This window comes from Artibeus jamaicensis, unplaced genomic scaffold (genome assembly GCF_021234435.1).
Source record: "Artibeus jamaicensis isolate MK-2021 breed Jamaican fruit bat unplaced genomic scaffold, CSHL_Jam_final contig_444, whole genome shotgun sequence".
Classification (NCBI taxonomy): Eukaryota; Metazoa; Chordata; class Mammalia; order Chiroptera; family Phyllostomidae; genus Artibeus; species Artibeus jamaicensis.
Window position 1 is genome coordinate 11,305,378 of NW_026521831.1, and position 21,906 is coordinate 11,327,283.

A 21,906-nucleotide genomic window follows, 5' to 3' on the forward strand; every position below is an offset into this window, starting at 1 on the left:
AGTGGATTGAGCATGGGCCTGCAAATCAAAGGGTTGCTGGTTCAATTCTCAGTCAGGGCATATGCCTGGGTTGCAGGCCAGGTCCCCAGGAGGGGGTGTGTGAGAGGCAACCACACATTGAAGTTTCTCCCTCTCTCTTTCTCCTTCTCTTCCCCTCTCTCTAAGGGTAAATAAATAAAAACTAAAAAGAAAAAAGAAAGAAGTACTCCAAAGGATTGATAGATTAATTACACTATTGTTCCAAGCAAGGGGAGGTGAAAGGAATAAAGTCTGAATTTAGCTGGAGTGTACCTTTTACAAGTTGGCACTCAGCTTAGCCCACCGAGAGCTGATGCCCAGCCGCCAGCACCGCAGTAAACATCTCATGTTGCTAGAGCGCGTTGGTGGGGAAGGGAGGCCCAGGCTTGATGGGAAAAAGGTTCTTTGTGGGGCCCCTGTACAGCTTTCGCCACTGCTGGTGGAAGTCGCCTTTGTCAAGGCAGGAGTCAATGCTCCAGAGGGTTTTGGAGAGCTCTTTGCATCAGCAAGGGGCACCCTTGCCCAGGCCAAACGTTCTCAGATAGTCCTCTTAAACGCTTGTCCCTCACCCAGATGTCCCCTGCTGTAGTTGTTTCTTCATGTATTCTCATCGACAAACCCCAGTGGAGTCCTCCAGCAGCTGAGTTCCTGAGTGCTTAGCAACAACAGATGAGATGATGGTGTCCTCGCGTGGCTCACCTCCCTGCTGCCCAAACGGTTTTACTTAAAAAAAAACTTCACTCTTAAGAGCAACTTCAGTTTTTGTCATAAACAAGTGGGTTTGAAATCCTATCAAACTGATACAGCACAGCTGGTTTAGCAGATATTTTCCTGTTTGGCTTTCCAAGCGATTTGTTCATAAATAAATATCACTTAGATTTCTTGTTTAATAAACCATAGGATATCCAGAGTCAATTTAAATTTTCAAGGATTAGCTTAAGATGCTGATTTCATTGGAAGAAACTATGCGTGCCACACATTGTATATGAGAAGTAGCAACCTGTGGTAGGAGTAAGTTTCTGTTGAGGGTTCGTGGTACTTTCTGTAGTACCTTACCCAGATGAGGTCGCTGAAGGCTGCACAGCATTTATATTAATATTTCCAAGTAGGACACAGTAATTGTGCTATTTTGAACAAACTTGACCCGAGCTGGGTAAGAGAATACACAAGTGACTTCATGTGGGGTGGCAGCGACCTGTTCTCTTTGTGAGTATACAGCGACTTGTCTGTCTTTGCTCAGTTCTGTTACAATTATTTAGACGGCTCAGACTCTGACTTGACAAATTCTCTTTAAATGCAAGTGAATGTTCAGCAGATTGAATTCAACTGCAGTTGACAAAACAGGGTTTTGTGGGCAACAAGGTAGAGTTTTAGTGCCAGATGAGCTTTGGTTTCAAATCCCTGCACTAATCATATGATTTTGTTTCTTTCATATGTGATATGGTTACATGTGATAATAAGAACGGTAGCTATTTATTGGGTTCTGACCATATGTCAGGCACTGTGCTAGATACTTTACGTGTGTTTAATTGATTATTTATTTATTTTTAAAAAATCTGTCACCATTTATTTATTTATTTGTAGAGGGGAAGAGAAGGAGAGGAATATCAATGCATGGTTGCCTCTCGTGTGTCCCCTGCTGGGAACTGGCCTGCAACACAGGCATGTGCCCTGACTGGGAATCGAACCTCGATCCTTTGATTCGCAGGCCTGTGCTCAATCCACTGAGCTATGCCAGCCAGGGGTACATGTGTTTAATTTAATCCTGAATGTAACTGACTTCCTTCCTCCTTCCAGGAGCTCAGTGGAAAGGACCAAATGGGCAGTGTCAGACCCAAGGGAGATTGTGATACAACACACTTGTTAACTGTCAACTCTGCTTTTTGGTTTTTTTTTTTTTTACGGCAAAGTTATTTTTCTTTAGCGATTTCCATTTTCTTTTCTTTTTCTTAAGACATATTTATTTTTAGAGAGAGAGGGAGAGAGGGAGAAAGTGAGGGAGAGAAACATCAATGTGTGGTTGCTTCTTGTGCGCCCCACACTGGGGACCTGGCTTGCAACCCAGGTGTGTGCCCTGACTGGGAATCGAACCAGCGACCCCCTGGTTTGCAGGCCAGCACACAATCCACTGAGCCACACCAGCCAGGGCCATTTCCTTTTTTATTACGTCAATTTTTTTTTAGTGGAAGTAATATCCTGAGAAAAACTGGATTGAAGAAAAGTAATGGTGTTATTTTTTAAAATTTTTATTAAGTTTATTGGGGTAACATTGCTTAATATCAAGTAAATTTCCATTGTACAGCATTATAATATGACATCTGTACACTCTAGGTGCATTACCACCTGGAGTCTGGTCTCCTTCCGAGCTATTATTACTAAGTCAGCCAATTCTGAGTTACGCCACTGAGAATAAAGATATTCACTATAACATCCTCTCTCTCTCTGCCAGAGTTTGGTGTAAATTATTTAGAAAATAACCTCTATCCCCCCTATTTCGCACTTAAAGGTAATATTTAGACAAGTGTATAGTTGACTTGTCTATTTTTATTACTGGCACATATTCTGAAGTCAAATTTGTGTTTGAATGGTAAATTCTTATAAATTCTTTATTACTGTAGGACAACAGGAAGAAAACTGAAGCATGTTTAATGAAGAGCATACCTAACATGATATATTATTATGTTTATAATAGTATCTGTCACTCCCCCCCCCCCAGAACACAGACTGTGCTGCTGTGCTCCCCATGCCTGGCTGGGGCGACTGGTCAGGGACAGCCACCAGGGAGAGTTCAGGTCCTCCGGCTGCAGGTCAGCACTCAGCAGCACGCTACTTCTTCATGAGCCTTCGCCATTTCCCTAAAAAAACAAAAAAACATTCTGAGTGTTGGGATTTTCTAATAATTTATTAGAAAAGGATAAGAGAAAGAAAAGAAAAAGTTACCCAAGACAAAACCCTGTAGTGAAGGAAATATTTAGGTGTAGAATTTCCAGTACAGGAAAGGAGATGGAATACGCAATTTTATACTGTTTAAGGGAATTTGAAAAGGATGATAATAAAAGCTAATATTACTCCTGAGTGCTTTTTCTCGTCTCACCCAGTCTGATCCTCCCGTCCCGTGCGCGAGGCCCTGTTCCACTCACCTCTGTTCTACATGTGGGTAAACCGAGATGCAGAGGCGTTACGCAGCTTGCTCGTGGTTACCTGGCAGGAGCCACAACTGGAGTAGTTCTTCTGGCTCCTTGACGGGCATCTTTCTTCCCAGTAGGCAGCTCTGGGCGAGTGACAGGTGTCCTGCCATGGAGCTGGCGCCCTTGAGGTCAGCCTGGCACCTTGCAGCCTCCCAAGTTGTAGTTTTAAGTACTCTTGAGATATTTGTTATCATGTATTTTAAATACTACAATTTATTATCTTGCTTAAAATATGTTTTTAAAGTCACGTCATGCTAAAACAACATAGGCCTGAGGAGGAGCATGAATTTAGCTGGCCCGCAGTGCTGGGGGTGGCGCTGGCTGAGAGGAGGACTTTAGTTTAGTGAGCATGTGTCCTGGTGGAGTCGGGGTGCGGGGCTGATGGCGCCACCCCAGCAGCGCTCCCCTCGGAGAGGCAATACCTGGTTGCGCTGCTGTGAGATGAGGGTGGGGGCTTCTGGAGCCGCGATGTGCGTCAAACAGGAGAACACAGGAGAGCGTGTGAGCCCACTGAAGTTCTCGCTGCCTTCAGTGATGGAGTCGGGCCCTGTGACTTCATTGCTGTGCACACGGGCGTATTTCCACCTGCCACAGCAGTTTGCACCCGCAGGTGGTTCCGTGCTACCCCCTGTGAGTCACTGGCAGGTCCAAGCCACCATAAGTTATTCCATTTTTTTGTTCTTCTGCGGGTCATGGTTCTGTCATTTAAACTTTATTGTCTTTTTTTTTTTCAGTAAGACATTTATTACGATGTTCTTTGAGTACAGGGTAAATGGATATTGGATAATGAATGGTAGATAATTCCTATTATCTGTGGTAGCACATACATATTTGTGGCCTTTTCATCCTATTCTACATTTAAATATAATGAAAATATCTTGTCCTATGTATTTTTAAATAGAACTGCTTGGAATAAAATGTGACTGGCATTACGGGACGTAAACAATGAAAACCCACTGAGTGCATTTTTCTGAGTTCTGTGCCCCCCATGCCTCGGTCCTCGGCGAGGAACGGGGTTTGAAGGCAAATCCATTAGAAGCAAAAGTGTGCCCTTTGCTACATGGAACTTTACATTGTTAATAAAAATGGGAATCATAGCTTTTTTTATATTAAAAAAGGAACAATTTTACATCTTCCTGAAACATTTGTGTGCATGGAAGAAGTATTTGGTGGTAACTAGAAAACCACTTTGTAAATTTGTGGAGGGAAGAACTATTTCATGTGTGATGAAACCATGACTTGCAAGCTTTGACTGATGGAGAAAACAAGTATAGCTTTTACTAACAGAAGTCTAGGAGTTTCTTCACGTGTATCTCTTTAGTATCTTAACCATAAAAGTAAGTTACTTGATTTTATAATTCTCAGATCTTTCATGGCAATACTAATTTAAGAACAGTAAAGCAGCTGTATTTTTTTAGGGCAATGTAAAATATGTTGGGTAATATTCAGGCAATAGAAATTAAATTTGACTAGATTCTTAAAATGAATGAAGGCCCATATCCTTTTAGAGTTCCAAAATCCTCTAATTCTCTTTATGTCTTTATGGCCTCTGCAGTTACCATATCATAACGATTTCTGACTAAAATGAAACAGCTGTAATTTTAACCTGACAGAACTGAATGTCAGAAAAATAAGCAGCTATTCCTAAATATACTCATTTCAGCTCTTTTTTTCTTTTTTCATTGTGTAGTACAAGTTCTAAAAGTACTGTTCACATTACTCAATATCTATGGTAAGACAACATAGAAAGAATAAGACTTGAGTTCAAGTAAACATGGAAACTTTTTTTCTGTGAATTAATTGAAATACAGAAACTGGAGTATGGGCCAAAATAGACTGAGGTTATCTGTCTTTTCACTCTCTTGTAAATGAAAAGAGAACAATTACTATTTATCGGTTGCCCTAAAACATAGGCATCTGTGAATTAATCTAATAAGCACGTTCCAAAAGGCCCAGGGGTAGGAGACTCGAATAAAGAGAATTCTGTCGGATTCATTTGTTGGAATGGGATGTAAGGAAGGGCCCTGCAATGTAACAAACTGCTTAACTGAAGTGACTAAAGAATGGCAGGCTGGGTTCACCCTCAGTTGTGTGGGTTCTAAGCAAAACGACCTTTTATGTGGTAGCACAAAATAGAGCACATTGTCTTCGTATTGCAACTTTGTTATTGAAATGTTTATATACACGAACATTTTCATTTAAGTCTACCTTAGTCTTTAAAAACGTGACAATATCGTTTTAACTTTGTAATTGAGCGTCTTTCTGTGCAGCACTTATTCAGGTCTGGCCTCCCATATATTTTGCTTGTCTTTCTCTCCCTATCGGAATGAAAGCTACAGGAGGGCAGGAACTGTGTTTATTTTTTTTCTTCAATGCTGTGTCCCAGCCAGCGTTTGACACTTGGTAGGTGTTCAGTAAAATTCACTGAGTGAGTAGATGAATCTTTCTAAGACATCAGTCTGTTTTCTTAGAAAGTACAATATAATATATGTTTTTGAAGAACAACCTTACTGTGTTTTGGAATCATTGTATTTTCACAGCATCTTGTTGTCCAGGACAGTACATGGAAATGATATGAGCAGTCATGGATGTAGACAGTGATCTCAGTTCATGCCTTGGACTTTCTTTCTGTAAATCCCTGAGACTGGCTTGTCATTTGACTCTTTTTCCTGAAAGTGAAATGTTAAACAACAGCAACAAACTCTGGTTATTGGAGGATGTTAGTTACTTCAACTTCCGTTTAATAAAAGTTTCTGTATAATTAGAAGATGAAGATGTACTTTTGATTATTATTTTCTTAAGTCCTCATAGGTCCTAGAGTGTAGTGATACTGTGTTTCATCCCCTTGACTGTGAAGCAGATAGTATACTGTCTGACCAAGGATGTAAGAAAATGGATTATAATGAAACAGAAAAGGAAAAAATATTGCCTGCTTTGAGGCAATGTGACCGCTATACTATCTGTCGGAAGAAAGCAGTACAATGTTTCATTATTTATGGCAGACTCGGTGCAGAGGAAGCTCTGGGCTTGAGTTAGGTTAATACTTGTTAACCACCCTTGTTAGATGATCTCTGCCTGGGATAGGCTTCATCTGGTGCTGTCTCCTCTCGTCTGTTTCCTGATGAAACGTCCTCTGACTTCTGCCTGGTCTAAGAAAAGCATCGGGGTAAAATTATAGTTGCAATTTTATATGGGATTAATTTTTATCAAACTCGGTAGCTTAAAAAACCTCCAGCTAATTTCTGTGTCCTCCTGCTCTGCCTTAAAATAGTACAACTGAAAAGACTTAAAATAATTAGACAAGACATGACTTGGGACTTAGGAAAGGGTTTACATTCTGAAAGGATTTGGACCTGCTTATAATAGTTGGTATCCCTTTAGAGGACTGTGATTTGGGACACACACCCAAGCTCGGAGATTTGTAGCCACCTTTTTCTCTGAACTAAAAGCTTCATTGCTAAATCACTTTGTTCTCTGAGTAAATGTTGGTTCATTTAAAGTAAGCCAACCATATTGTGCCTGTAAAGAAGCCAGGTTTCGCAACTTGTAACTTTTGTTTTTCCTGTAGTTTACTTAGCCGGCATAGTTATCTGTACAATTTTAGGAGGGTAGTTGGTAAATTTTTAAACAGCTGTAAAGAAATCATGAAATAACTCCAGTAAAACTACTGCTATGTTTGCTCAAAACAAAACAGGAAAAAAACAGTGAATGTAAAAGTATCTGACCGTGAAGAAGTTTCACAAAAATCTCTTGAATGATAATTGCGAATTGCTCTAGACGATGCTGGAAGTTTCAGTTATTTAGAGGCTTCCGCTGGAGTTCCCAAAGGTCAAGTCAGCTTGCTTTGGTCACCAGTGAGAGTAGACGGAGCTGTGGAGAAATAGAAGCCACATGGATTCTTATTAGGAAAGGCCCTGGGAAGTTAGATGATGAGTAGAGAGAGGCATCATCTGAAAGTCAATAATTAAAGGCTGGTTCGTGGGAAATTTTTTACTACAGTTAAACCAAGCCCATAAATGATATAGGACCTGCATGACCCAGAAGATCTGGATTCAAGGAAGGGGAGACACATGATTGTGGGAAACTATCACACCAAGTAATGACTGGCAGTAGTTGAAATTTAAAGCACACAGGGGCCTGTCTATACCAAGGCTTGTTGTATATAAAAAATAGTTCCTGGTGTGTATTACCTTTAAGTAAGTGAAGACTGAAATATAGATATTAGGAAGCGGGAAATACAATGAACTCATGGCTCATCTGTTTCTAGTTCATTTCCCCCCCTTAAACTGTTTAAAAAAAACTGAATTTGACCTATTTAAGCATTTAAAAGTAAAGCTTTAAAATTTTGTACTTAATTATGAGTGTTTCTGATCCTTAAAAAAAGTCTTTTTGAGATGAAATTCACATAACAGAAAATTAACCACTTTAAACTAAACCATTCAGTGATATATACATTCACAATACCTCCTCTCTCCAGTTCCAAACCATTTTCATTGCCCTAAAAGGAAACCCTTCACCCCTCAAACAGTTATCCCACATTCCCTTCCCCCAACAATCATTAGTCTACTTCTGCTGCTCTGGATTTACCTATTCTGCATATTTTGTTTAAATGGAATCACACAATATGTGACCTTTTGTATCTGTCTTCCTTTGCCCAGGATGATGTTTTTGCAAATCATCCACATTGTAGTATGTATCTGTGCTTCTTTTTCATGGCCGAATAATATTCCATTGCACACGTATTCCAGAATTTGTTGATCCTTTCATCTACTGATGGACATTCGAGTTGTTTCTGTCTTCTGGCTGTTGCAAATAGTCCTGCTACAGGCATGTTGGAGTGCCTGTTTTCAGTTCCTTTGGGTATATGTCTAGGAGCGGAGTTGCTGGGTCATATGATGATGATATGTTTAACTTGTGAGGAGCTGCCAAACTGTTTTCCACTGTGGCTGAACCATTTTACATCTCCACTGGCGATGCGTAAGGGTTTCAGTTTCTTCACATCCTCATGCCTGTGGAGTGGTATCTCACTGTGGTTGTGAGTTCCATTTGCCTGATGACTAATGATATGAAGCATGTTTCATGTGCTTGTTGGCTATTTGTATATGTTCCTTGGATAATATCTATTCAAGTCCTTTGTCCTTGTAAAATTTGAGTTGTCTTTTTGTTGTTGTGTAAGAGTTTATTATATATTCTAGATACTAGATAGATGACTTGCAAATATTTTCTCCTATATAATTTGCCTTTTTACTCTTTTGATTTGGTCCTTGGATGTACATAGTTTTTAATTTTGATGAAGCGAAACATACCTATTTTTTCCTTTGCTGCTCAAGCTTTTGGTTGTCATATCTAAGAATCCATTTCCAAATTCAAGGTTGTGAAGATTTACCTCTGTGTTTTTTCTTCTGAAGTGTTTATAGTTCTTATATTTAGGTTGTTGATCCAGTTTGAGTTACTTAAAATGAAAAACATGTTTATTGATTTTAGAGAGAGGGCGGGGGGAGAGAGTGAGAGCGAGAACGAGAGCGAGAGAGAGAGAGAGAGAGAGAGCAATCAAAACATTGATTGGTTGCCTCCCATACGTGACTCAACTGGGGTGGGAATTGAAGCTGTAACCCAGGCAGGTGCCCCAACTGGGAGTCAGACCCCCAACTCTTTGATGAATGGGATGACACTCCAACCAACTGAGGCAGACTGTGCAGAGGCTGAGCTACTTTTTATGTATGATGTAAAGCCTAGGGCTCTAACTTCAGTTGTTCTAGAACTGTTTGTTGAAGAGGCTCTTCTTTCTCCACTGAATGGTCTTGGCACTTTTGTCTAAAGTTGGTTAACCATAGATGTATGGCCTCATTTCTGGATTCCATTCCATAACATTGGTTTATATGTCTCTCCATATACCAGTACCTTGCTGTTTTGATTACGGTAGCTTTGTAGTAAGTTTTAAAACCAGAAAGCATAAGTCCTCCAACTTTGTTCTTTTTCAATATTCCTTTGGCTCTTCAGGGACCCTTGCAATTCCCAATAGATTTGAGGATTGGCTTTTCCATTCCTTTGACATTAGCTGTTGGAATTTTGATAGGGATTGCATTAGAATCTGTTGATCACTTTGGGTAGTCTTGACATCTTAGCAATATTAAGTGTTTAATCCATGTACATGGTATGTCTTTCCATTTAATTTCTGTCAGCAATGTTTTGTATTGTACAGTGTAGAAGCCTTTTCACCTCCTTGGTTAAATTTATTTCTAGGTGTTTATACTTCTGGATGCTATTATAAATAGATGTGTTCTTAGTTTTCTTTTTGAATTCTTCATTCCTCATGTACAGAATCTATACTGATCTTTGCATGTTGATATTATACCCTGCAATTCTGATGAATTTATTAGCTTTGGTAGTTTTGTTTTGATGAGGGTATCTACAGGATTTTAACATACATGATCGTGTCTTTTGTGTATAGATATAGTTTCTTTCTTTCTTTCCAGGTGCCTTTAATTTTTTTTGTTTTAACCTGGGAGGAATTTCCAGTACATTGTTAAATCACAGTCGTGGATGCAGACATACTTGTTTTTTTTTTCCTTGATCTTAGAGGAAAGCTTTCAGTCTTTCACTGTTGAGTATGATGTTAGCTATGGGTTTTCATAAATGCTCTTGAAAAATAAAATTTTAAAAAGTACCCTCTGCACAGAAAAATGAAGTAACACTAAGAATTCATTTCCTCAGCTCCACTAGCTGCATTGCAAGTGTTCCATAGCTGCTTGTGGCCAGCGGCTGCTGTACTGGAGAGGGCAGCTACAGGGCATTTTCATCGTCATAGAAAGCTCTACTGTGTAGTGTTGTTCTAGAGTCTGTTACAGTTGTGTCCAAACTTTTGGCGTCTCTGGGCCACACTGGAAGAAGAAGACTTGTCTTAGGCTACGCATTAAATACACAAACACTAATGAGAATTGAGGAACAAAAAAGGTTTTAAGTGAATTTGTGATTTTGTGTCGGGTTGCATTAATAGCTGTCCTGGTCTGCATGTGGCCAGTTGGACACCCTTGGCTCTAGAACAAAGCAGTGATTTTTGCAATTACCTTGACTATAAATGGCTTTCAAAGGAGGTAAGTATTAGCAGTGGCCTGGAGCTATCATTTCAATTCTTGAGTGCATTAATGCCCTTTCAGGTTGACCAAGCCCAGGGTCGGTATTGATTTACCTGAACAGTTTCATTACACAGCAAGTGAGATCGAAATGTCTGGGCATTTTTTAAAAACCTCTGAGTAGTACACTTCAGTGATTTTACTGTTTTAGGTATTTGTGTGTGTGTGTGTGTGTGTGTGTGTGTGTGTTTGTGTGTGTATGAGAGAGAGAGAGAAGGAGGGAGAGGAGAATTTACCTCCACAACATTACAGTTGCTTTAATTTTATACCTAATGAACTTTTGGTGGCTAAGAGGAGTTGCAGTTTTGCTATTGCATTAGTATTACTGGAATTTACAATATTTAGATGAATTTTTTTTTTACCTATGGAAGCCAAATTTTGGAGTAGTGAAAGGCTGGGTTCACCCAACTGTCTATTCAGAGTTTTACTAGGTCGAACCCCAGGTTTGTTTATTACAACACATCCATTATAATAAATTTAGTATTTCAATAATTTGAAGCCTAAATGTTTCTTCAGTATATGGTTTTTGTTAAAAACTTCTGTCAAATTTCTTAGCACCCACTGCATTCTGATGTCTAGGCCGTGAAGGCAGTTTTTTTTGTGCAGAGTTTAGGAAATAGCCTACGAGAGCCCCTGACTTTTTGCCTCTTTTCCCTGCACATGGGTAGCATCTAGATATACACAGGTCCTGGCTCTTTTGTCCTTCATGTTTTGCCATCGTCCCTTTCTGCGAAGACAAGCAATGGGAGACCGCCGTCACTTGGTCCCAGGTTATGGATTAGAGCATTTCACATATCGAGACCCTTTTGTACACCTCTGCCTCCTTCAGTGACTTTTCCTCTTTCCAGATCACTTACTTCAGTCTCTGGTACTACAACAAGCAAAATCAGCGCCGCTGGGTAGATTTAGAAAAGCCTCTGAAGAAGCAGCTGGATAAATATGCCTTGGAACCCACGGTCTATTTCGGAGTGGTGTTTTATGTGCCTTCAGTGTCTCAGCTGCAGCAGGAGATTACCAGGTGAGAAATACCAGGAAGTAATCTAGTGAGATTTACAAAGGGAACCTAAGGTTGAAGTCAGGAGATAAGGCTGAACTTTGCCCTCCCGCCCCACACTTTTAGCCACACCATTGCACGAAGGGTCTGGTATGTGGTATGTCTGAATGCTTTATTGCATGTTGCATGTAACTATTTCTGGGTGAGAAGGAATGGTTAAGGGGAAACTGTTTTACCGTGGCTCTGAGTGCTTCTGGTGTTGATTTGTTTCTGAGCTTTTAGCACTGAAACGAGAGAGGAATTTTTAAAAAATGTTAATCACCAAATCTGTGTTCATTCTTCAAGAAAATGTGCCACAGCATTCTTCCAGCTCTATGACCCCAGTAGCTAGACTGTGTCGCCACATGGGAGGGGGAGGAGAGGCGGGAGGTTTTTAAGGTCAGAAAATTTTAGCTAATAAGTACGCTTAAAAGGGACAAAAAGGCAGAACAGGAAGATCATGTTAAGGAGTGGGATAGAGGAATAAATATTCCTTTTTTTTAAAAAAAGATAAACCAAACCAAAAAACATGGAATAAAATTTGGATTCTTGAGCCTACCTGTCAAAGGTCTCTGAAACCCGCCATTAACTTATCTTTTTAACCCTGTTTAACATTACTTTTGAGTCAAGCGGGACACTTGCAGTGCCTTCAACATGCCTCATGCCTTTATATCTTTGCGGCCTAGATATTTCTGACTTCTTTATGAACTGGAGTCCTATTCATTTTCTGAATTTTTGTTCGAAAGGCACCTCCTCCATGAAGCTTTCCAGGCTCACATGAACTTTGCCTTCTCCAGACCATCCCAGGATTTGCTTGTATGTGTGATAAGATGGCAGTGGCCACAGCCTTTCATTAAGCTATTTGTACACATACCTTATCATCGTTAAAAGGTTTTAAACCCAGGTTTTCTTTAGCTTTACCTTTTACACAATATCTAACCCGGTGCCCTGCAGATAGCGAGAACCTGGTACCACCTTAGGTTTGTGGAATGTTCTAAGTTCTGAGTTTGCCGGTGAATCACTGGAAGCATATGGAAAACCAAAGAAGCAAAAATCAGGGATAAATACACACTGACTATAAAACAGATCTGAGAGATAAATGTTAAAGAAAGAAGAGAAGCCAGGAGGGAAAAAGCAGCACCTGACCACGTTGACTCATTTATTTAAACATTTATTGAAGATATAAGGAGGTAATGACGTAGGAACTATGTTGGTTACAGTGGGAGGTAAATACACACGTGAATATGCTTTATTCCTGCCCCAGAGGAGTTGCTCATAGTCTGAAACTGGCCGTCCATGTAAGGAAACACTGATGGTCTGTGATGACAGTAAAGGCTTTCATTGAAGCACTGGATTCCTGGGGGTTGGGTATGGGGAGCGTGAACAGGGAAAGAAAAGAAGTCATCTCATTAACTGACATGAGCAGAAAGTTTCTAGTCAGAGGGAATAGCGTGTGCTAAGTAGGAGGACTGGTGTTTTCAGAGAATTTCAGATAGTACCTAGAGAAAAAAGAGGAGATTGGAAAAATAGGAGTGTTTTAGCCATAAAGTCATGGTACAGTGAGGAAAGACATTTTTGAATTTTAACAGTGGAACGATGATGTTTGCATTTTACAGAGAGCACGCATCATAGACGGTAGATTAGAGGTGGCGAGACCATAGGCAGGAGACCAGTTAGGAGTGTGCATTGCCATAACCTAGGCGTTAGTGTGGAATGTGGACTTGAACACAGGCATTAGCTGCAGGAAGGGCTGAGATGGACGGACACTGGTAGCTTCCACCAGTAGACTGCACATTGGTTTGGTGCAGCAGAACCTGATAGAGAAGTTGTACCAGGTGTATAAGTATGGCTATACATAACAAAAACCCCAAATACCTTTGACTTCTCCCATAAAAGAAGTGAGAGGTTGGCCATGTAGAGCTAATATGCTAGCTCCACAAAGTCTCCAAAGACTTGTCTTTCTCTCTTACTGTTCCACCATCCTCAGCATGTTCTTCCCATTTACTGGGTAACGTCCGAGTTCTGCAGATGTTGTAGCCATTGCACTCACATGCCACACGCACGGTTTCACTCTCTGCCACGGCGTGTTCCTTCCTGGGGCCATTCCCAGTTTCCACAGTCACACTCGCAGCATTGTCAGTGCTCAGTGGCCAACGCAGCTAAAGGCTACTCCGTGGGGCAGCGCAGATTTATACCACGTTCACCACCGCAAGGAGTTCTGTTGCACAGCGCTGCTCTGTGCCTAACAGTTGGCTCACAGGAAAAATTGGAGAACAGATGAGCATATCAGATGACCCCATGAGAATACAAGTGAGAAAACTTGAGAATGTGGAAAATTCTGCATGACAAATCACATCATTTTGTCTGTAAGTAACATGAAAATAAAGAGGAGGCACCTTTTTTAAAATTCAGAGAAATTAAAAAATAACAATCAAATGTCATCTGTGGACCTTGTTTGAATCCTGATTTTAAAAAAAGCTAAAAATACATTTTGATATGATCACGAAAATTTGTATGTGGACTGTGTACAGGTAGTATTAAGGCGTTATTAGGTCCTTTTGCTGGGTATGTTAAACGTGTGTGTGTGTATGGGTGGGTGGGTTTAAGCTTGCCTTTTGGGGACGTGTGCTGAAGTATTTATTTGGAGGGGCTGTGATGTACCTGGGATTTGCTGTAACGCCCTCCGGGTGGGGAAGAAGAGAGAATGGAGGAAACCCGTCAGGCATGAAGTTGATGATCAGTGAGGCTGCCTGGCCAGGCCATCGGGGCTCTTGGTGCTTTGTTTTCTCTGTGTATCTGCTCCAGAATTTCTGTACTGAAGCTTAAAAATATGAAAGTAAACATGCCTACACACCACCCTTCTGTTACTAATCCAAGAAAAACAGGCGAAGACTACCTCATTGCATATTATCTAAAATTTCTGTTGTGTAAAATGGGATACCACATCTATTGTATTATTTATTGTAATATTATTTGTGTAAAAATGTTATGTCAGACAGTTGACTGATAAGTTCATAAAACTTTAAACTATTTTTATTTAGTTTTTAAAAAATATTTTATTTGTTTATTTTTTAGAGAGAGGGGAAGGGAAATAGAAAGAGTGGGAGAGAAACATCAATGTGTGGTTGCTTCTCATCAATGTGTGGTCCTACTGGGGACCCGGCCTACAACCCAGGCATGTGCCCTGAGTGGGAATCGAACCAGTGACCCTTTGCTTCACAGACCCATGCTCAATCCACTGAGCTACACCAGCCAGGGCTATTTTTATTTAGTTTTAATCAGCAAGTTTATGGAATGCTGGCTTTAGAATTAACACGTGCAGGTTCTTTGTCTCTTTTATTCTTCGGTTTAAACAGTTTTGAATTCAGGTGTGTGTGTTATATTTTCTCAAGGCATTATTTCTGTAGACTGTATTGGCAGTCAGTGGATCTTCATTTCACATCATATTCCCAGCATCTAGAGCTCTGCTGGATGCATAGTAGGTCCTAGTAATCACCTGTGCAGTGAATTAGTAAATGGAAGGCAGAATAAGTCTCCTCTGTAGAGATTTACCAAGACAGAGAAGTGGTAACAGATGAAATTCTAGTGACTGGCTTAAAGTAGATGATTACTGATAGTGATGATAATATGGCTTACTGAGTGCCAGCTGTGTTCGAGTATTGTGCTGAAAGCTCTAAATTATATTCCTTGAGTATGTTCAACCTTGGGAAGATGACAGCATCCCCATTTTGCTGGTGACGGTTTAAATCCACAGATTACGACTTGCTCAAATGCATGCAGAATGCCGAGTTGGAGAGCTGGAATTCACCCCAGGCCTGCTTGACTAAGGCCTGTGCCGACAGCCAGTGCCCTGCGTATTGAAAGTGTAAAAAGAAATGTGTTTTACAAGAATATGAAGAAAAACATTTAGCAGCTATTCTTTTTTGGGATTTCATCCAGAAATATTTCAGTGTAATCCTGGTCTGAAATATCAGGAATCACCTTCTTCTGGCTCTGTTTTCCAGGGCTAGGGAACTTCCACCGGAGTAAGGGAAGTCTCCTGTTACCAAGTTCCTAGTCAGAGTTTGTGAAGTGAAGACTGGCCACTGAGTCTCTGCTTCCCCAACTAACAAGAACTGTGTGTAGGGACTGTCACAGTGGGCTTACGACACATGACCAGGTGTCTCCTACATGGTTATAGATTGGAAGTAACTGTAGTTAAGGATAAGTTGATTACATTTTGTAAGTGTAGATAAGGTCAGGAAGGTTCTTGTCATTCTTTGAAACCATCTCCGGTTAAGATTTTGTCTGACTAGTTTATGGTCTTCTACCAAATTACGGTAAAATGCATGGTCTCAATTGAAGGTAATGTTGACATTGACTTATTCAAATTGACATTTTTTTTTATAGGTATCAGTATTATCTGCAGCTGAAGAAAGATATCTTGGAAGGAAACATTCCTTGTACATTAGAACAAGCAATTCAGTTAGCAGGCTTAGCTGTTCAAGGTAAATAATGACAATTGATAATGCATTAGAGCTACCAGGTTAAAACTGTGTTACAAGGAAAAGAGCAAGGGATTCTTAAAGTAACTGACTTTCTATAGTAGTGTTAACATATTAGTGGAGTATTATTCTTTGATCCAAGGAGCTTCCTTGTGGGGAAAATGAATGTGGATTACTTCAATGAATTGAGACTTTTGGGAGGATAAGCATGTTATCATACGTCCACAGGGAAACAGACCAAAAATAGAGGACCCCGCCCCCACCCCCACCCACACAGCAGTTAACACATGATGTATTTTTCTAGTTCAAGGATCTGCCGCTAGCTAATATGTTAGGGAGAAAGCTCAGCCAGACAGTGAGGTTGGCGAGGTTATGATTACTTATACTTCAGGCATACACCATTTGTCTGGCTCCTTAAACGGCTGTCCTGGATTGTAGAGCATCATCAGTATAGTAGATACAGTTTTGCATTCCATGAACATTTTTTTGAATTGTTGAGTTCTGTCACTTTTCACATGTCCAATCTGTATGCATTTATGTGGATATATAAGCACCCAGAGTTTGGGAAGACTCCTCGTGGGGGCATTATTTCAAATGATAACTGGTATTTAATTTGGGGGATTGAAATTTAATCAGAAAGAGTATTTATAAAATTCCTTCAGCTAGTAGCCAGCATGGAGGCACTCACCATTTCTAGACAAACAAATGCCTAATACACATGGAACTACCTTCCTTCTAGGTGCTCTGAATCTTCTTACGTGTCATCTTTGGCTTGAAGACTTAGTTTTTCATGAACTTGGTAGTTGTTGAACTAGCAATTTATTTTAAAGCCACAAATTTCCAAGCAGGTACGTCCTGCAGTAACATACTCAGATCTGATTCCATTTCCTGGTGGTAATCACTACTGTGAACACTTTGGTTTCTTCCTGACATTTTTCTGTGCACAAGTAAGGTAGTTATGTTTGGTTTTTTTAATGGTAAAAATGAGATCATGTTACATATAGTTTGTGCTTTTTTCATTTTATTAACAGACATTTTCCCTAGTCAAGAGACACGTGAATCTACCTAACTTTTCAAAATGATATTTTTTAAACATATACTTTATAGCTGTAAAGCAAATTTGACTTCTGAATTATAAACACACCATCTATATATCACATATTGAATTTAGTTGTGCGTGTTTTGCTACACAAATTAAACATAATTGACGTGAATATTTGTCATTTTGCATAGCTGATTTTGGTGACTTTGATCAGTATGAATCCCAGGACTTTCTTCAGAAATTCGCCTTATTTCCTGTGGTAAGCCTCCCTTTGACATTCAGCCTTTGTGTAAACAGTTAGTTTCCATACCCTGAATAATCCCTGAAATGAAGTCCATATGGTACACCTACTGCAGTGTTAAAACCAGTTCCTTTTTATGAACAACTCAAATATAAATGCTTTTGCTGTTACGCGTTTTTTGGGTCTTGATCAACCCACGGACACTGAAGGGCCCATAGCCAGACAAATTTGTCTCATGTTTTTGGCTGTGGGTCTAAAGGGAGGGGTTCGTGTCCAGCTTCTGAGGAACCACACAGAGGCTTTGCTTTGAACCGAAGGCTTGAAACCCCACAAAATTATGTTGAAGTACATTTGGCTTCTCATCAACAGCTTACAAAGTAGATGACAAAATGACACTGCCTTCTGCTTTTTGGTCGTCGCTGCCGAGTCCAGAGACACTGGGCACTGGCACGGCTCTGCTCTGTCGTCCGCACAGCCCGCCGGGGACACACGGACGCCTTTGCTGTGCTGGGCTCGACACTGGCTGTTGGGCGTTACCATCCTGAAATGACTCCCCTGGAACTTTCTCTGGGACAAACTGAGAAGGCAGGGCAGGCGTTTGGCTCCTGAGCAGAAGCCACTTACTGCCTTAGAAAGAGCATGATTACGCACTTAAGTAAAGTGCCCTCATATTAATACCAGCCCTACTTGGGGTGACACGAGTTGGTTAGTCAGTCGCAATGATTATTCCCAAGAAATTTGGGGTGACTTGTTTACATACTCACTGCAGTTTGTTTTCTTCAGGGGTGGTTACAGGATGAAAAAGTATTGGAAGAAGCAACCCAAAAAGTGGCCCTGCTGCACCAGAAATACAGGTAATGCTACGAAAACGAGGCGTGGAAATAGTATGAAACTAATGCCTGTTTGAACTTGGCAAATCAGCATTGACGCACTTCAGTCTATAGCCACCACTGTGAGTCCCCGACGTTTTCGTGGCACTCGGTCTGGGCCAAGTGCTGGTCCACGCACTTACGCATATTAGCTCGTTTATTGCCCACGTTGTATCAGCGAGGAAGCCGAGAACGTCCAAAGCAGCCAGTCATTGAAGGGCGTCCACCCGCCACCCCGCGTGTTAAAGGTCCTTTGTAGACCCATTCAAGACTGGAGAGATGTGTTTTCTTTGCGATGCAGCGAGTGCAGGCTTCTTCCATCCTCGCACACCTTTGGAAGCTGTGTCTCTATCTTCCAGGGACACTGTCTGTGCTCCGAGCTATAGCACTTATTGCGTGACTTTCTTTGATTGTGAATCTGTATTAGTCTGTAAGAAAAACCCTCTCCTAGAGAATTCTGGGTGTTCCTCTAAACCAAATACCACACAGTTCCAAGTACTTGACGTATCATTAAATTCTTATGACCACTCTTTAAGGTAAATGTTATTATCTCCTTACAGATTGGGGAAGCCAAGCTCAAAAAGACTAAATAGCTTGCCCTAAGTTACATGTGGTAGAGGTGGGATTTGAACTCAGGTCTGTCTAATTATAACTTATTGTTCATCCCCTCCCATTAAAAATAACCTTTAGTCTCTCTCCACGCAAATCCATACACTTGCTCACAAAGGATTAATCTTCTAAAACATCACTTTCCTCTTATCTATCCCTCCACCCCCTTTCTCAGATGCTCATGAATCTTTTCTTGCTTTTCACTAGCCTGAGCTCTCTACCCCTGGGATTCAAGGCCTCCTGTCAATTGTTACATCCTGCCTTTCCAGCTTTACCTTCTGCTGTCCCAGATGAACCAAGTTTTCCCAGCACAATTAATCCCTTGGACTCCCATCACTTGTCTTTTGTTACTTTCATTCATTCATTTGTTCATCCCCTTAGAAGATAGTTTGCGATGATTGTTCTTGTGAGGTGGAGTGTTGGATGGAGTGGCACAAAGATAAATGGAACTGTCCCTTGCCATGGAGAATGTATTTCCTGTGTTGCAGTCTAAGGGGCAGGCAGGACTACCGGCTGTGGTAGTAATTATAATTCTAAGAAAAGAGTATAGGAGCAGTGGGAGAAATGTGGTGGGCCTGCGCAGAGTGGGGGCATCTGACTTAGACTCGGGGGGCTCACAGCGAGGGATAGAGAAGGAGTGAGAGATGCATAGGCAAGGTCTTGAAGGATATTAGGGATTGACCGGGTGCACAGATGAGTGACAGGTAGACCAGGGAGAGGGATTAGTGTGTGCAAAGGCCCAGAGGCATGAGGGAACATGGTGTACTCACAGAAATGCAGACTTTGGGATGGTGGCAGTGTGGGGTGCCCCTTGGGTGTGGGGGAGCAGCAGAAGACGAGGCTGGAGAGGCAGGTGTCCATGCAGTTGAGCACTTTCTTTACCCGCACCACCTTCCCACCCTCCCTTGCAATTCTGTCACCGGAGCTAAAAAGGATTTCCATCCTCCAACTCATTATTTCCTGCACTTTCATCATTTGGCATTTAGCACACGATGCTTAGTATTGCCCGATACTTTGGGGAATAAGCTGTTACTCAGTGGTGTAGAGAGAATTTTAGCTTTTACTGAAGACGTTTCAGGTGGTTGTCTTATTCCCTGCGTTCCCCTTGCCTGCCTAAGGTACAAGGGGCAGAATCTACTGTAACTAAACCTCAGTGGCCCACAGTGCTTTGCATGTAGTCAGTTTTTAGTTGATATTGATGGACTGATACAAGCAATTACAGATGCTTAGAAACTTGAAGTATGTATAGTGTTTTATGCCAAATTTGTCTGTAGTGTCTTAGAAAAGCTTCTTTTTGTTGTTTTCATTTGTTTTTAGTTTTGTGACTAACCTCACCAACATCCTTTGGGTTGCAGAGGGCTTCCAGCTCCTGATGCCGAAATGCTGTTCATGCAGGAGGTGGAAAGAATGGAAGGCTACGGGGAGGAGAGCTACCCTGCAAAGGTGAGTGGGACGTGAAGGTGAGTGGGACGCGAAGGCTGGGCCTTTCCAAAGTCAGCCTGGGCAACTCCGAGGGGGCACCGGGGAGGCCTCCAGGGGCCTGTTGAGCACAGGCCGAAGACATGAGAAAGGCTGGAAATTTAAAAGCTGAGGTCCTTGTGGCCAAGATTTTGAAGTAAAACATATTTGTGTTTTGCAGTGTGTTCTTTTGAGTGCTCTTGAAAGAGAGTTCCTTAAGGAGTCCATCTCTTCCTGTACTCACACATATTTGCAAGGGGGTTCATTTGTAACTTTGACTTTTCCCCTTCAGAATAGTCATCCTGTATGTTGTCTGAACATTTCATGGGCGCAAGTTCAGGGAACGAGGAGTGGCTGTGGTTCTCTGCATCTGCTGCCCGAGTGTTTCCTTTCCTTGTAGGACAGCCAAGGCAGTGACATAGCTGTTGGCGCATGTCTTGAAGGCATCTTCGTGAAACACAAGAATGGAAGGCCTCCTGTGATGTTTCGGTACTTTCCTTTTTTAAAAAATATGTTTTATTGATTATGCCATTACAGTTCTATTCCCCCCTTCATTCCCCTCCACTCTGCACACCCCCTCCCCCACCATTCCTCCCCTTTAGTTTATGACCACGTGTCTCAAGTTCTTTAGATTCTATATTCCCCATACTATTCTTGCCCTCTCCCCTGTCTATTTTCTACCTACCATCTATGCTACTTATTTTCTGTACCTTCTTCTCCTCCCACTCCCCTGTTGCTAACCCTCCATGTGATCTCCATTTCTATGGTTCTGCTCCTGATCTAGCTGTCCTCTTAGTTTGCTTTTGTTTTAGGTGTGGTTCTTAATACCTGCGACTTTCCTGTCCTTTCACTGTTCATCTTTTTTATCTTCTTTTTCTTAGATAAGTCCCTTTAACATTTTATATAATAAGGGCTTGGTGATGATGAACTCCTTGAATTTGATCTTATCTGAGAAGCACTTTATCTGCCCTTCCATTCTAAATGAAAGCTTTGCTGGGTAGAGCAATCTCGGATGTAGGTCTTTGGATTTCATGACTTGGAATACCTCTTTCCAGCCCCTTCTTGCCTGTAAGGTCTCTTTTGAGAAATCCACAGACAGTCTGATGGGAACTCCTTTGTAGGTGACTATCCCCTTAGCTCTTGCTGCTTCTAGGATTCTCTCCTTCATTTTAATCTTGACCAATGTAATTATGATGTGCCTTGGTGTGTTCCTTCTTGGGTCCAACTTCTTTGGGACTCTCTGAGCTTCCTGAATTTCCTGGAAGTCTATTTCCTTTGCCAGATTGGGGAAATTCTCCTTTATTATTTGTTCAAATAAGTTTTCCACTCGTGGCTGTTCCTGTTCCCCTTATGGTACCCCTATAATTCGGATGTTGGAGCGTTTAAAGATGTCCTGGAGGTTCCTGAGCCTCTCCTCATTTTTTTTGAATTCTTGTTTCTTCATCGTTTTCTGTTTAGTCATTTTTTTCCTCTTTCTGGTCCACTCCTTTGATTTGAGTCCCAGTTTCCTTTCCATTACTATTGGTTTCCTGTGCATTTCCATTCATTTCAATTAGTTTAGCCTTCATATGTCCCTCTAATTTGTGACTAAAATCAACCAGTTTTGTGAGCATCCTGATCACCATTGTTTTGAACTGTGTATCTGAGAGTTTGGCTATTTCTTCATCACTTAGATTTATTGGCTCTGGGGCTCTGAGTTGTTCTTGAGCCATGTTTTGATCTGTTCGTGCCTGTTATGTACGAGGAGGTGTTCACCAGGGCGGGGCCACCCAGGTCGCTGGTTTGTGACGCTGTACGTGGGGGCGGGGTCGCTGGTTTGTGACACTGTACG

At 41.3% G+C, this 21,906-nt stretch overlaps 1 protein-coding gene across 7 annotated transcripts in view; it reads left to right on the forward strand.

Moving 5' to 3' along the window:
- PTPN21 (protein tyrosine phosphatase non-receptor type 21) overlaps positions 1-21,906 on the forward strand; it is a 66,334-nt gene that overhangs the window by 13,500 nt on the left and 30,928 nt on the right. For all 7 annotated transcript variants that reach the window (XM_053666014.1, XM_053666010.1, XM_037130209.2 and 4 more), the window contains exons 3-8: positions 11,188-11,357; positions 15,762-15,859; positions 17,090-17,157; positions 17,923-17,993; positions 19,973-20,060; positions 20,476-20,564. In XM_053666014.1, the coding sequence (XP_053521989.1) occupies positions 11,188-11,357; positions 15,762-15,859; positions 17,090-17,157; positions 17,923-17,993; positions 19,973-20,060; positions 20,476-20,564 (584 nt within the window). The remainder of the gene's footprint in view (positions 1-11,187; positions 11,358-15,761; positions 15,860-17,089; positions 17,158-17,922; positions 17,994-19,972; positions 20,061-20,475; positions 20,565-21,906) is intronic.